At 42.3% G+C, this 15,743-nt stretch overlaps 1 protein-coding gene across 1 annotated transcript; it reads left to right on the top strand.

The window, feature by feature from the left end:
• The first annotated feature begins 240 nt into the window (after positions 1-240).
• On the top strand, positions 241-14,723 carry LOC128718720 (dehydrogenase/reductase SDR family member on chromosome X). Its single transcript, XM_053812341.1, has 5 exons — positions 241-424; positions 13,573-13,680; positions 13,758-13,940; positions 14,014-14,221; positions 14,327-14,723. The coding sequence occupies exons 1-5, from the start codon at positions 241-243 to the stop codon at positions 14,721-14,723; spliced, it is 1,080 nt and encodes a 359-aa protein (XP_053668316.1).
• The last annotated feature ends 1,020 nt before the right edge of the window (positions 14,724-15,743 follow it).

The following is a 15,743-nucleotide window of genomic DNA, read 5'->3' as shown; positions in this document are numbered from 1 at the left end:
ACGACGCCTTCAAGCGGGAGCTCCGTCGATTGCGGTCAAGCTAACGGGAACGTGAAATTTTTTGAAACCCAAACCAGTGTTCCCGTTCCAGTGCTGGAATTTGTAGGAAGTGACCGAGTTTTGTGCATTTGTTTCGTATGGTCAAGCTTTACGTGGTGCAGAACCGGCTCCGATCGTCCAGGTGAAACGGTGCAATCGTACTGTCAAAAGTGTTCCACATCAAACAAATCACAGCACACCATGATCGGTACGGTACTGATGATCGGTTTGCCCGTTGGGCTACTGTTGGCCATCTTTTTCTTCATGAAATCGTCGAAAGAGATGCCGAAGAACTGGACACAGTTCGTGTGCGAGGTGCGGATGCAGATCTGCGGTTTCCAGGCCCTGCTGGACGATTTCATCATGCGACCGCGGAATAAAGTCGGTGAGTAATCGAGGTTGGAGATATATGCGTGTCGGTTCTATTGCGACTCCGTGCGGGTGCGAGACGCACTGCACGCGCAGTGGAAACGAGTTTGCGCTCGTTTTTGGCTGCCCGAGAGATGCCGTGCCGTGTGGTAATCGATCGATACTCGAAACTTCGAACCAGCCGAGTCGCAGAAGGTTGCAAACCAGTGTTAGGCAATCGTGTGTACGCGTACGTGCGGCAGCATGCAGCAGATCACAGAGGTGTTTCAGTATTTGGGGATTGAGATTTGAAATTACACGGGACAATACCTCCACCATTTCGCAAAGGTTGCATCTTGCTCTGGGGGAAAGTGAAAGGATGCAGTGCCCTCGAACCGATGATCTCTTCCATCGGCCAGCAATGTTCAATTGTTTTCTTCCCCAAAGCACCGTATGATCATGAATTACGATGTTCATCAGGGTCATTCAGTTTATGACGATGTCATTCTCCAACAGCCACCTCAATCATGTCATGCTCGTTGCAGTTTATTTAGCGCCGTTTATTACGCTGTAAAAGCAATCACACATTATTGATAATATGTTTTATGTTTTTATTATTTAATAATGGATCATTCAATGTGCATAAAACCGGTTTGTTTCCCTGTGCACTTGGCATTGGAGCTATTGATCGTGAAATGTTTACATTTGGATAACGTTACGGGTGTACAAAAAACACTTAATTTTCTCAATAAATCGCTGTATTTCTTATGTAATTTAGTTTATGTTTATGGAAGATTAATTACGTTTTTAATTTACTTATATACAATTCACGTGTCGATGTCACCAGGCAAGTGGTCTTGCGGTGTATGTGGAAGAGTACGTCATGCACTGTTTTTTTTCTAAAGGTGTGAAATGTATCATCTACCCCAAAGATCTTGCCGCTCTCAGAAAAACTAACCAGGTTGCCGTGAAAATATTGACCGTGCTTAGTGTCGAGGATATCTATGTCTGATTCATGAATCTGAATCTCTAGTCCAATGATTTACGAATCCTCTAAGAGTCATGTTTCATCCAAGATCAATGACCTCCATGGAGCTTGTATGGATCACCTCCGATCTTTGGTTGCCAAACTACCATTTCGCCCAAAAGAACCACCGTTGTTTTGAGGATTTATGACTCTTTTAAGGGTTGATTTATAATTTGGATGACTGCTCGCTAAAGATTCATATGGATGACTCATCGCAAAAGTGTCATATAGCACCAACCGTGAATCTTCTCTTCATTCAGATTGATATATTTTACTGTTCGAGAAAATCTATTTACTCTGACGATTCTTCCATTAGTAATCTAATATTCAAGAACTGTTTTGCACCATGGGGACCTACTCAGGTGTAATGTTTATTTTCTCTTCTGAATTTTACGACTCTTCTAGACTTGCATGTTTGGTACGTAATGAATTGCTGATGATATGCTACGAACCTGTACTACGACGAGTTGGGCGATATTATTATTGTTGTTGTTGTTGTTGTTGTTATTATTGTATTCGTATTCCTGTACAAGAAGTACCAAATTAAAAATCTAAACGTAACAACTAATCTTAACGCATAATGAAGAGGGAATTAATGGGAAAGGACAGCAATAAGGAGAAGTGTATAAGAAAAATAATCTTAAATATCATAACTAACAATCATGAACACGAAGACACTCGTCCTAATCTTAGGTTCAGGGTGGAAGAGGAAGACGTCCATAAAGCACCGGAAAATTCTAATATTGGTCTCACAAGGCTACAATATAAAGTCCTCAAACATATGGGACGGAGAAATCAGAAGTCAGATGAGATTCAATACACATCCTTCGGTGTACTGGAACGAAAGTCTAACCATGGTATCGCAGAACCGTCATATATTATGACAGCTGTTTTCCTTAAAGACACTGAGCTAGCTCAGAGCAGTTTCACGAAAAAGACATTTAAAATTTCAATAGTAACCACTAGAAACCCCTTAAAATTAATGCGGTTCAAGGAAAGCAGTATGTTTTCGAAAATTAATTGTCCAATATGGCTGCATCGCCCTACCAAACCATATGGAAAACTATTCGTAGATCTAGGTTTTCGTGGTTAAATTCGTGGTTTCAATTGTAAAGCGGTCATATCAATCGAACCTATCGTCGCCGCATACCAGCGGATAGTAGCAGTACGCCGATCGAGAAGATAATTTGATGAACAATCGTAAACCCGGGCGTAAGATTCACAATCACCATAAATTATCACCATCACAGTGTCCCAACGTGTGCTGGATCGGACAACAATCGGTTGCCATAATGATCTCTCCATCACTCCCCGTCAAGCCGTAACATCGTTGGCTGGGTTCGGATGCATTGTTGCTAACTACCGGTTGCGATTGCATTTTCCGATAGTGAGCTGATGTCACAATGGAGAACGTTTTAGTTACATGCGTTACGTGCGTGGCCTAAATGGAACGGGGCGTCGCCGATCGCATCTGTACGGGGTACGGTCCTGGGTACGGATTTAGTTTCCCGTAACGGCCCGTTAACATACGCTGCCGAGGTAGAATCGGCGAGTGTTAATAGCTTTTTAATTAGCTGCTGTACGCGCTGACGCTGAGCCGGAGTGGCGGAATCGTGGAACTGATTTTACTCAATCACTTTCGCCGGCGTTTCGGGCCGGCATCCCGACGGTAGCTAATTTTTGCTCGGTGCACAAGTGCATTGAAAGCTTTCAGTGCATATCCCAGAAACCTTTTAGTCGCTACGCTTAAAGCTGTGCGCTCTTTGCGTATGTATACGGTGCACGAGGTTCGCCTCGAATTCGAACCGTCCCCGATCAGATGCTTGCGCCCGGTATCGATGAAATCGGTAAATTCTTCCCGCATGATGGGATGCATTGGATGAGGCGGAAGGATGTGCATTTGCAAAAAGCCAGCTACGGGACGTAATCAACGAAGATCCGAGATGCAGACGTTGCGACACCCCACACACACCGCTCGCTCTTGTTTGTGGAGTGCATTTGGCAGTACCATTGGCATTCGCCGGGAATGGGCAGCAGTGTGCTGTTGAGAGCATTCTTGTTTGCTGTCGGTCAATAAGTATTGGCCGGTGTGTTTGCCTTCGAAGATGCACAAACAATCCGTCCATTACCGATGGAGCCAGCCAAGCCCTTAACGCCCTGCTCCATCTTTGGATGGGTGGCGTGCGATCAGCGTGTGGAGGATACATTATACCGACGAGTGGTAAATAGCCGCTGGGTTCGAAGGCCAGATTACCGTAAACGTCAATCAGTATTGTACCGACTGTACAGCAACACTTACGATGCATTACCATATTCTAAATTGCATTTCTGCGCCTCAGAGAACGTGTAACTAGTGTTGAGGAAATTCTGAAATGGTAGAATTATGTTGAAAGTAAAAGATGTTGTCTGTTTTACATTTGCTATTCAATACAGTGCGCTACCAATTTTTCTGTCTGATAAATATAGTTTGATTTGATTATTTTTGCAAAAAAATGTCTGCATGTCTGGTTTTTATACGCTTTAATAGTTTATATTTCTCATGTCGGTCTATTCAGCATTAAGGAGTTAAATTTGCATAGTCGGAGCTTGTTCGGAATTATATTCTAGTAGAACTTGAATGTGCCGAGGTAGATCTGACATTCCTGGAATTAAATCTGAATTTAGTTTAAATAAACCTTAGTTTGCGGTTCTGTCTCGACTGACATACTGAAAATGGCTCCATGAATCTCGTCCACTTTGCTGGTTAAACTAGAAAAACGTAGAAAACCTCTTTGACTTAGTATTCACGGTGGGTTACAGTGGGTGCCGATAAATTGCGTCTCAAATTCACCATTTTTTGTGACAACGTGTATCAATGCTTGTCTCTGAGACTCATATTTTTATCTTTTATTCATACATATTTTACCTATACAGGAAATAAAAATGAGTTCATTCGATTATTGTACACCACCTTGTATACTTATATTCATACCACGCTTCTATAAATCATGAAAATTTAATAGAAAATGACGAAAAAGTATACAATGATTTGTTACTTTTATTATTTTTAATTTCATCTAAATCTACTAGTTTTCAATCAAAAGTTTTCAAAGCTTTTAGCTAAATAGATAAAGCCAGCTAGATGTACTATATTTCATCAGACTTTATGACCTTCGAACAATAATTGTTGCGGTAGCGACAAATATTGATGAACGCTGGTCAAAATTGGTGACCTTGAGGCAAAAATTCATCTTTTGTAATTTCTTAATCATTTCTTTTGTAGATCTTTCTGAGTACCATTCGAGGGAGCTTAGAATAGATTCATCTTCTTCCTGAGCAGGATCCAGAACAATCAAAGAGTTATAGATTTAGCAGAATAATCTAGATTTAGATGAAAATGATGTGGAGTAGAAAATTTGAAAGTAAAAGTGTTTTTTTTGTTCTCCATGGCAAGCATTTGGATGGTAGGCATCTTCTTCAAATCGTGGCCGATTGTTGCACCAAATGTGGACAAAGTTCTCGGTAATTTGTAATTAGATAATTGAAGATGTTTAGACAATACTCTCCAGCATTGTGATCTACTGTTGAAAAGGAGTACTTAATGAGAAACAAATGTATTGCAAGGTAGAGCACAAATATTTCCTCAATATCCTAGGCATAGGTTAAAATGTTCCCACGGTTGCTTTTTCGCTTATTTCGAGGAACCGGAAAGTACACCGAATAACGTACATTATTTGTAGCGATGCTTATTTTTCACTTAACGAAAGCGACGGATAAGAATCGATGGATTCAATTCGTCTGTATTTCATGTCTGCAGTATAATCAAGTACACCCGCAGGCAATTGCGAACTCGGTAGCGTTTATCAGCAGCTGCTGCTGGTCAAACAATTTACCCCGGGACGGTTGCCTACTATCATCCGCCCAACCACCTTCCACCGACACCCGTAACGCTCCTGTGTAACCGCAAATCCGATCGTGGCGAAATCTTCAGATAGGGGTGAAAATGCAGTCCTTATTGGGCCATTATTGGGTGACGATAGCCTGGATAAACACTAAGGGGAAACAATTTTCCGCCCTAGCTGGCGCACCGTGCAAAAGGTGCCCGGGCCCGGTGGGTATGGTGGGCTTCCGTTTCGACATACATACCACCCACCGGAGTGCCAACCAGCCAGCGAAAGCAGCAGATCTTGCACAGTTGGGCTCTGAATTATGACCGGCGCAACCAACAAAACCCCCTTCCACCCCTCCCCCCCGTCAAGGGTGGCAAAAGAGCGTGATTTATCATTTTCCCGGGCCATCCACCCAATGGCGGGCCGGGGGTTGCACGGGGAGGAAAGCGTACCCTTATCGGCGACGCAATCGACACGGTTATGCTAAATTGGGTTTTGCAAATGAGGTTAAGTCCATCGAACGATGCGTTCCGGTGCGATTGGGTGGAAATTTCCACCCAGCCCCCCAGCCCTTGTGGCAAGGGGGCACAACACACGGGCTGTTTTCCGGCCCGAAGATTCAACGTGAAAAAGGCACCAGCCCAGCGGTTTGGGGATGGGACGGTTTTTTGGAGTTCGATTTGGCTGCCAATTCTACATCGAGCAGCGTGTGCATATCGTCGAAATGCAATTTGTGGAATGTTTTAGCATCGGTGGTTTTTGGACGGAACTGCGCGCTCGTACCGGTGTGTGGAGGCTGTGCAGTCAAGCGGTCAAAAAACCATCTCGCCACTTGAATTGGCAGCAAAGAGCGGGTGAACACAGGACCGTACCCGCACTGGTGTGCGTGGTGTGTGTGTGTGTGTGTATTTGTGTTCAACTTTTGCGGCCAAATTTCTCTTTCATCCAAAGGTGGAAACATTTGAATCGGACGTTTAGCTGTTTTTTTCTGCTTCCTCCGGATATACAAGTTTGTGCGCTGGGAGTTGAGATGGTTGCATCACTTTAATGGCAAATCATTGTATAGGTTTGTTTTATCGATTGTATTAATTTAAGAAGGAAGAAAGGGAACCGTTAATGGTTTTATAACTTCTTTCGAGCTTATAAACAATCGTATTTATTTGTGATTATGAAGAGCATTACAAATACTCTTTGTTTAACATTGAGAACATAACTTTCAGTCATAAACAACTTTACTCCGCAGAAATGCGATTATCTCGATCAATATTCAAATAAGTATATAAGCAGACTAAGTCTAAATAACTCTAAAAGTACACTACTATTTCGGTAGTTTCCAATAGCACCTTGCAAAAAAGCCTCTACTTTTTATGTTTCTCAATCATTTATATTTATCGCATTGTCTTAAATGTTGTACATTTTATTGTATAAACACTACCAATCCACAAAAATGATGTAACTATCCTTTTTAATACTAGAACTAGAGGTCTCGTCATTTTGACTGCAACGCTTCATTTTGATTAATTTAAATTGTGAGGTAAAACAATTCTACCATCGTTGATGCATGACTTTTACATATCTTTTCTGTAGTATGAACTCAAAAACAAATTAAAACATATTCCAAATCTTCAAAATTGTTTGTAAAGCTAAAGGTTTGTAAAAAAACGCTTAAAAAGCTTAGTAGTGTTGGTGTTAAAAATTACCAAAAAGATTTGTTTTTGCACTTCTGAGTATACATCTCCCCTTTCCCACGATTTTAAGGTAATTCTGGATAATATGTTGATGTGATGTGTCCCCTTACAAACAACGTATAGATAAAGTGACAAAATTTGCTCCAATCTTCCAGTTTTGAACCGGTTATTTTTGAAGTTCAATTATGCTCTTGGTGCACATCCGCAGCTTTTTAAGTTTAAATATATAAAAATGTAAAAAGAATGTAAAAAAAATATGTTAAAAAATATGTCAAAAGCGTTATCAGGAAGAGGTTGTTTTTAGTTGCTCAATAGTTTTTAATGAACCTTAAATAAAATAAAAATATAGAATGATCACGAGACTTTCTCAGCGTTGATGCGTAATTTTGCCACAAGAACTTCCCGGACCTGTCATTTTGACTGAAATGCTTCATTTTCTGTTTATGAAATCATTTATCTGTTTTTTGAGCTGTAACAATTATTTCGTAATTGACGCAACAAATTTTAAATATATTTTCTGTCATACGAAATCGAAAACATTATGAAGCATAATTCAGGTCTTCGAAAATGTTTCTGAAGAGACCATCAATGAAAGAAAACGCTTCTTAGTTCTAGTGTCAATGACTTCTATGACTTCGAACACTTTGATTTCAGCTCCTTGATGCAACGTTTCAGAAGTAAATTATTGTCTTTTTATTGTGGATTTACAATTAAAATATAAAACTTATTTTTTAACAAAGAACGACAAGTCATTACTGTGCAGGTTTAAGGTAATTTACATTTTGCTTAAAAAAACAGATCCAAACGATCCAATTTGGATACATTTAATAAAAGAATGCATTAAGAAAAATGCAAATTTACTTCCAATTCCAAAAAATATCTTCTTTTTTTTTCGATTGCTTCTCGAATCGAATTTGCACTTTCTGAAATCAATGGCGAATTGAATGGCGACATTTGTGTATTTTATTTGAAGCGCATTCTTCACTAATTACACAGGAAGCAAAATAAAAACCAAATGCTCCCATTTTCTATTCCATTTGCAACATCTTTACAGTGCCGTAGCAAAACGTTGGACAGCTAAAACACACAAAGGGATGCACCTAGCGAAGATTTAATTATCCGATAGCCGTGGAAAGTAAACTCACTGGAATGCACAATTTGTTTAGTTCTTGGATCGTTACCCGCCGCGCTGCTCGCGAGTGTGCTTTACCATTCTGCCTCAGTCGTTCGCAAAAGGTGCATCGATGCGCATGGACACTGCATTTGCATCCCCCCCCCCCCCCCCCCCCCCCCCCCCCCCCCCCCCGGTCCGAAGAGTCATCGTCATTTTGTTGTGTGTAGTGTACCCGTAGTCAGTTAAGTTTATTGTGCCGATGGCGAAGAAAAAATCGACAAACCTTATCGACGTTGGAATGTTTGTACATTTTAACTGCATTTTACGGTGCGCCGTCACTGTAAAATGCTTCCCACAAAACAGTCATTTATCGGATCGCGCGGATTGCAAATGAACGATGATCTCGATGGTTCTTGATGGCTTTTTTTTGTTTGCATTGTTGTTTTGTTTTGCTTTAATAGAATTGCTTTCCTCTCCACCCGTTCGCCACCCGTCAGCGATTGTGAAGCGATTGGAATTCTTTTTCGATTACCGTGGACAATTTCACCGCCCCCCTTCACGACCCATACGCTTCCCGGGCCATAATTGATTGAATCAATTTTTCATCTCCATTCAGTTTCTTGGGTCACATCTCCGGCTCTTCTCCCGTGTGCACCATGTCGATTGCGCGTGTTGCCATGGGAAACGGCACATCAATGAGAGAAAGCACCAGAAAAAAAAACCACACCACAGTTCCGAAATAATGACCAAAAACCTCAGTGTAAATCAGTTCCTTTCCCTGCGGGGTCGGGTCGACATTCGAAACACGATTCCATTTTCCGATTGGCGCGTTTCCGTTTCGGTGTGAGACATGAATTCCGATGATTAAACAATCATTTGGCGGCGACGAGCATGAGCTTTTCCTGTACACGCGCACGTCTCTGGATGTGTGTGAGCACGGCCTGTTAAATGCAAAATTAATTGTGCAATTTTCTCCCGTGGTTCACGGAATGTGGGTGTGTGTGTTTTTGTTTTTTCCACAATGTTCGGCGTTCCAGTGAAGCCAGGATATGGAACTGACTTTTGCCTTCATGTCATTCAGGGTGTGTGCATGTTGGCGAATGTTTCGACATGCCCGAGCGAGAGAAAGAAAGCGAGAGACCGGGATGCACCGGTTCATTAAGAGCCGAGGTCACAAAGCTCGCACACAACCTACACCTGTACCGGCGCACGGGAATGTCGAGCCAATTCCCAACGCGACAGCTCCAGGGCACATAACGACCGTACGGAACAACCGTACAGCAACACCGATACCGAAGGGTGATGGCGGGGGATACAGTTGGAACGCAGGCAACGGAACGAAACGGAACCGAGACTTCTTTCTCCTCCTACCCTTCCCCCTCCCCACCATCCAATTCGCTTTCCACGGCGGATCCGGAAACCAATGAAATGATCCTCCACTCACACAATACCACAAGCCCATGGCAATTTCCACGGTCGTGCCGGATTGCCCTGTCCGGGGCGGGCTCGGATAGCAGAAATTATATGTATCTGTGCGCGGCAGGCAGCACTTCTAAAGCAAATTAAAGCACTGCCAGTGTTGGCTTCCGCTCGTCGGTCATAAATGGATGGACACAATTTGCCTCTTTTAAATACTATGGTATTTGTGTGTGTGTGTGTTTTTTTTTTCTTTATAACCACGATGGTACGTTTTCACATTCGGGCTTATCTGGGTACGGGTTTGTTTTTTTTTTTTTTTTTTTGATGCGTTGCATCCCCCGTTAGGTGCAGTGCCGGAAATTGCAACCCAGCATCAGCCAGCAAACTGGCAAGGATATTACTTTTCATCCAACCGTAGGCTGCTAATGCGGTACAGTCGGTGCACATGGGATTTTCCCCGATTTTCGGTGCCTCGGCTAATCTTAATCGAGCAGTGATTGGGAATTCTTTGCTATCGTTTAATACGAATGGAACCATTTTTTTTTTGTGTTGTGCCAACATCAAAGCCATCGCATGATTACGCCAAATTTAGCTTTGGATTGGGAGAGCTTTTTTTCCAAAGCCATAGGCAATTTTTGATGTAGAGATACTTCATAGGCAGGATTTTCTATTTCGTTGTGGTTGTATGAGGATATCACTAGAGCATTTTTCTTGTTGCGTAGAAATGTGTTCTGCGTAAACTTGCGTAGAAATTATAAATCAATTAAAGCTAATTGCTAAAATCTGTTCATTACGGTATAGAAGTACGTATGGTTATAAAATTTATATTTTCATCGGACTTGAAACCTTTATTCACGAATTATTCTAATGGGTTTAAATGACAAGACCACTATAATGTTTTCTGTCAAAAAGAATCACGTTAAAATCTCAGAAGTATATTTAACAATAACGTAAGTACTTCAGTCCACTCGCTATGTCCTGCATTTCAATGACTACGCTGACCATTTTTCTTTTGAAGATAGTCCTTCGATATTATCTGTCACATGCGTCACCCTGTTATGACAGACTTCAAAGTCTACGTACCTGCGTCGGATGTTTTGGGAACGTGTGTTTAAACTCCCAAAAAGGATAATTCACCGAAAAGTTAACATTGCGTATGACATGGCGCTCCATTCTGTCGTAGAAAATCATTTTAATCCATTCAAGAAGTCAGAGAAGTTCAAATATATTGGCTTCACAGGCATAATGGAACGTGTCAGGTTGCAAACATTCTTCGCACTTCGGTAAGACACTTTTTGTATGAAGATTACAGACAATACGGCAGTTATAATATCATCCCACTTGTGGAAAAAAAAGACCCAAAAAAGTCCAACAGAAGCATAATTCCGATCATTCATGAGCATAAAGATAAAGATCGTGATAAAGGGACCTGATCGTTCGTCCAGAAAATAGGCAAAAAGGTGAAGAAATAGTTTTACATGAAAGTTTCAGTAGAATCGAAATCCACATCTAGTCCAATGTCCACAATACCCTGGCTGCTGATTGCACTGCTGCTGAATGCTTTGATGAACTTAACCCGGCACTTTACGTCCTACAGCAGCAAGAAAAGCATTGATGAACATCTTCACAAAGAAGGTTTTTGGGCGGTTTACGATCAGTGAAAATATAAATATTCTTCCTGCAAAACTTGAGTTGATTTTGGATGTTGTCGCTAAATGTCTTCCTGAAGCTGTTCAGCTTCAGTAATCAGTGTCAGTATTTATGGCGCGTCGTTTCACAAAACAGCATGAACCCTACAAAATACCCTTCAGTGTGGCCTAGAGCACTTTCATGATCAAAATTCAAACGGAGCTGATTCAATAATGTTAAGGCAGACACGTAGACTAAGTCGAAACAGTTCATACGCCAAGATTACGGAAAAGCTTAACCTAAAGCTATCATCTTCTGTGTTATGGGTGGCTTTTACTTAGATTCCGATCAGACGGCGTTAGGCAGTCTGCTAGTATGTCGATGCATGTCTCTATTCTTCTTATTGGATTAATGATCTAGTAGATCATGTCTTCCCTTTCTGCCTTACTAGATTTATTTTACCACACGACATACTCGATCTCGGAAGGTTAATTAAACTTACATTTTAAACACATTTAAAAGCATTCTAATATCTACGTTTTGTGGTTAATATTTTCAGATTAAATGCAGGCTATGAAATTAATTTGATATGGTTTATTTTGAATCATGGCCTGCTTGACCCTCAATAAGGTTAGTTGATTGTTGTTTAAATCAGGTTCAACGTTGTAAATCTTCGCGCCCGTGTACTTTTGTGACTATTCTTCTCAAATTTCTCTTTAAAATGATCTAGATACAATGAAAGCACTCGTTAAAGCTTGCCCAATCCATAAAAAATTAAAGAGAATATTTCAGGAGCATTATACGCGCTGGGAAAAGTATAGTTCTGTCAGTATATTTTTGTTCACTTATTTATCTACCCCATCACTGCTTGTTCTCGAAACAGAAACAAAGATTGAACACCTGCAACGCGGTGAAAATAATCACACCTCCATAAGGCGATAAAGTTAATGAAGAGCCTTTCATTTTTCACGACCTGTACCGTGGTATATTTCGTCGCCAAAAAAAATGCAGCATCGTTATTTTCGTTTCTTCGTACTATTCGTCTCCCTTTTTGCATCGCTTGTTTGACTGTGCGCAACAAAATAAAAATACGGCAAGCAATATTAAGCTTCAAATAACGCACTTCTTTCCTGTTTTTCATCCCCAATGCTTCTTCGGGCCACCAAAATAGGAACTCATTTTCACCGCGCAACGCCCAACGGTGAATGATGCGAAAGTGACACTGTCAGCACTATTTTGTGGGCGGGTGGCAAAAGGAAAACCCGTAGAAAGGGAGGGAAAAAAACCAACACTTTCAACCATCGGGGCAAACCATTTATCGAACGACGGCATGGACGTTTCATTTTAGTTTTGGAACGGCTTTTCGTCTATAGGTTTTTCCTGTTTTAAAACCGGGGGGGAAAACCCCTACTATCCCTCATTCATGCGCTATTTTATTCCAATTCCGTGGAAATCATTCCGAAAGTGATCATTGCAGCAACGCCCCTCCATTTTTCTCAATGCATTTCCAAAGCGATAAAACCCCACACCTTTAATTTTTCAACATTACGCGTGACACACACGGTGACACCAACCCACCACCCACCTGCTGGCCACCACCATTGCTGCTCTCGATTATTTGGTTCAATTACCATTTTTCCGAGCAGGAAAAAAGTAAAACTGTCCGTGCGAATCTGTCGCCTGTGTACCATCGCCCTTTCATTTGCACGTGGTACGGACGGCGTTCACCCGTGCGCCATGTGCGCGCGTTCCCGGTCTCTGTATTATAGAATTAAAATTTTAATTTCGCCTCGCTCCGTATCGATTCGGCACTCTCTCCTGGATGTGCCGTACGATAAAGCATTGATAGAGGGTGATAACAAATAGTAAAGGAAAAAATCATCCACAGAAAACGTCCCAGCAAAAAAAAATAAAGCAACCGTCACTCCCCAATTGCCGACAGATATGTGTGGTGGGGAGTTCGAATTTTGGGGACATTTTATTTGGATTCAATTATAAAATGGTAGATAGCGCGGTAGGTGCGACATCAGTTCCTAGCACCATCTGGTTCTTGTTTTGTGGTTGCGTGTCATTGTGTCGTACCGCTTCGCACGCGTCTGCTCGTGACGCTGCTGTGCATGGGACCTGGGGGGAGGGTGAGAAGGTAGTAGTGAAGGCGTTGCTATTTTTAATCAGTGCCAACAGCTGTTGCTACCTATGCATGTGGCCTTCCGTGCCCGTACCTTGCCGGGGATACACGAGGACGAAAGAAAAAAGTGCCGATAGCCGACGGATGAAGACATTCCCTGGGAATGGTATGCATCAATGGCGCTTCCATCCGTACTCATAGTGGAATGTGTGATGAAACGTTCGGAGCGTTCCGTTTCAAAGACATACTGCTTGCTGTTGGTAAAAGCAAAATATTTCATACTTGTATCTTCGTTTCTTCTTCGCCTGCAGAACTTTATAAGCAGCCGGGCAAGATTGCGCTCATCACCGGTGGCAATCGGGGCATCGGACTACGCATCGTCAGGAAGCTGGTGGAGTGCGAAATCGAAGTCATTCTTGGTATGTCCCGAACGATCCCGACAAAGTTGTGCGTATTTTGTAACTCGTTCACCCCGCTCTTCCAATCCCGCGCGCAGGTGTTCGCAATCCGATCGATTCTCGTAAGGCGGTAGAAGCCTACCTGGAGCACGCCAAGATCCCGGTCGGCAGCTGCAAGCTGCACTTCGAACAGCTTGACATCGGAAATATGAAGTCGGTGCGAGAGTTTGCCGCCAAGATTAAGACCAAGTTCGACAGAATTCATCTCCTCATCAACAATGGTAAGTTTCACTAAGTGGACGATACTTCAAACTGCAAAACCCCGGTAACCCCCGCTTCCTAATGTCCTTACAGCCGGTGTTATGAGCGTACCGTTCAAGCTGACCGGCGAAGGTTTCGAGTCGCACATGGCCATCAACTATTACGGCCATTTTCTGCTGACACATTTGCTGCTGCCCCAGCTCAGGGCAGCCGGTACGGATGAATGTAAAGCGCGCGTCGTTAACGTATCGTCCTGTGTGCACAAAATTGGAGAAATCGATTACAAGGACATTAACAAAGTGTAGGTATTACCCAAACATGGTCCAATCCATCCAGGATCGGAATCTCACAGCATACCGTACCGTAATTGCTTTTCATTTCACCATTTTTTTTTTTCATCTGGCAGCAAAAACTACTACCCGGCCGATGCGTACAACCAGAGTAAGCTGGCCCAGGTCCTGTTCGCTAAGTACCTCAACTTAATTTTCGCAGAGGAAGGTATGCCGATCCTGTCCAACTCGTTGCATCCCGGTGTCGTAAATACGGATCTGTTCGAGCATTCGAGTACCACCTACATCCCGTGGGTGCGGGCACTACTGTTCAAGAACCCGGAGGAAGGCTCGCGTACCGTCGTGCATGCGGCCATCTCACCGAAGCTGGAGACGCGTGGCGGATGCTACCTGAGCAACTGCCGCGAAGCGAGCAGCCACCGGTACTGGAACAACTCCGTCCAGTGCGAAAAGCTGTTCAACTTCACCTGCGATACGCTGCGTATCGATGATTACTTCTACAAGCGTAACTAACACGCAAAAGCCCACCCAGTGCGCGTTGGTGCTACATTCCCTCCATTTTGTCGTTGCATGACCACCACCACAAACAGCTAACGGGGTGAATGTTTATTTTTTTTCCTTTTTTCGAATAATGAAGGTGTACTGAGCATGGAGTACTTGTAATTGCAACGATTGTCGTCCATTCGTAGATGTTACATCCGATGGTAGTCCCAAGCACGATAACAATCTCCAGATCTGCCTAACGGTGTGCGGAAGGAAAGATAAGGTAGTCGACCAATTAAGGTTTACAAAAGTTGAAAGATAAAGGGCTTTATAATTGAAATGCTTTCGCCTTATTGGTTAATTTGGATAGGATTTTAAGGAGTCACCTAAAACCCCCCTCAGAAGAATGCACCATTATGGGGTATTTACGTTAAAGCGGTTCAAGATTTGCTTCCGGCAAATGTTTCACAGAAGCAAGTCCTGCCTTTAAAATGTTCTTGCTCTTCTCCCCTCCCCAGAGATTTACCTGTTTAACGTGTTTGCATAGGACGTGTCCGGATTAGGGTTGTTGTGGTGAAGTTCGTTGTTTGTTTGCCTTACCTTTCAACAGCAACGGTAGGAAAGCTCCAGTCCCAAGTCGTCGATTTTCTTTCATAAAAACATTTTACATCCCAACCACGGCGTACCGTTTCAGTGCACATTCGCTATATTTTAACATCATCAGCATCGTTATTATTATCGTCTTTTGTTTTTTATTTTTTGTTTCCTTTCGTTCTTTTGGCTTATCGACAACAGCGTACAGCTTTAGTGTTTTGTTTATTTCTATAGACACTTTCAATGCAGTGTCCCGATTTGGCATGGTTCGTATGTATTTATCCTTAAGACGTTCGTACAGCGTTTTTTTGTTTTGTTTTTATGTACAGAATTTTCAACAAGATGCAGTGTAATGAAAAGGAACGTCCAATTAAGGAGGCTTACTGAAAGTTTCCTTCAGCTTCATTAGGTTTCATTGGTGTAGGATATCTAATCGGAGGATAGACATAATATCAC

The sequence above is a fragment of the Anopheles marshallii genome, chromosome 2, assembly GCF_943734725.1.
Source record: "Anopheles marshallii chromosome 2, idAnoMarsDA_429_01, whole genome shotgun sequence".
Taxonomy (NCBI): Eukaryota; Metazoa; Arthropoda; class Insecta; order Diptera; family Culicidae; genus Anopheles; species Anopheles marshallii.
The sequence above is the reverse complement of the archived record's forward strand: the minus strand, read 5'-3'. Positions and strand labels throughout refer to the sequence as shown.

Coding starts and splice junctions, on each gene's coding strand:
- LOC128718720 (XM_053812341.1), top strand. CDS start 241: ATGATCGGTACGGTACTGATGATCGGTTTGCCCGTTGGGCTACTGTTG. Junction 13,941..14,013: donor TCATCTCCTCATCAACAATG/GTAAGTTTCACT, acceptor ATGTCCTTACAG/CCGGTGTTATGAGCGTACCG. Junction 14,222..14,326: donor TACAAGGACATTAACAAAGT/GTAGGTATTACC, acceptor TTCATCTGGCAG/CAAAAACTACTACCCGGCCG.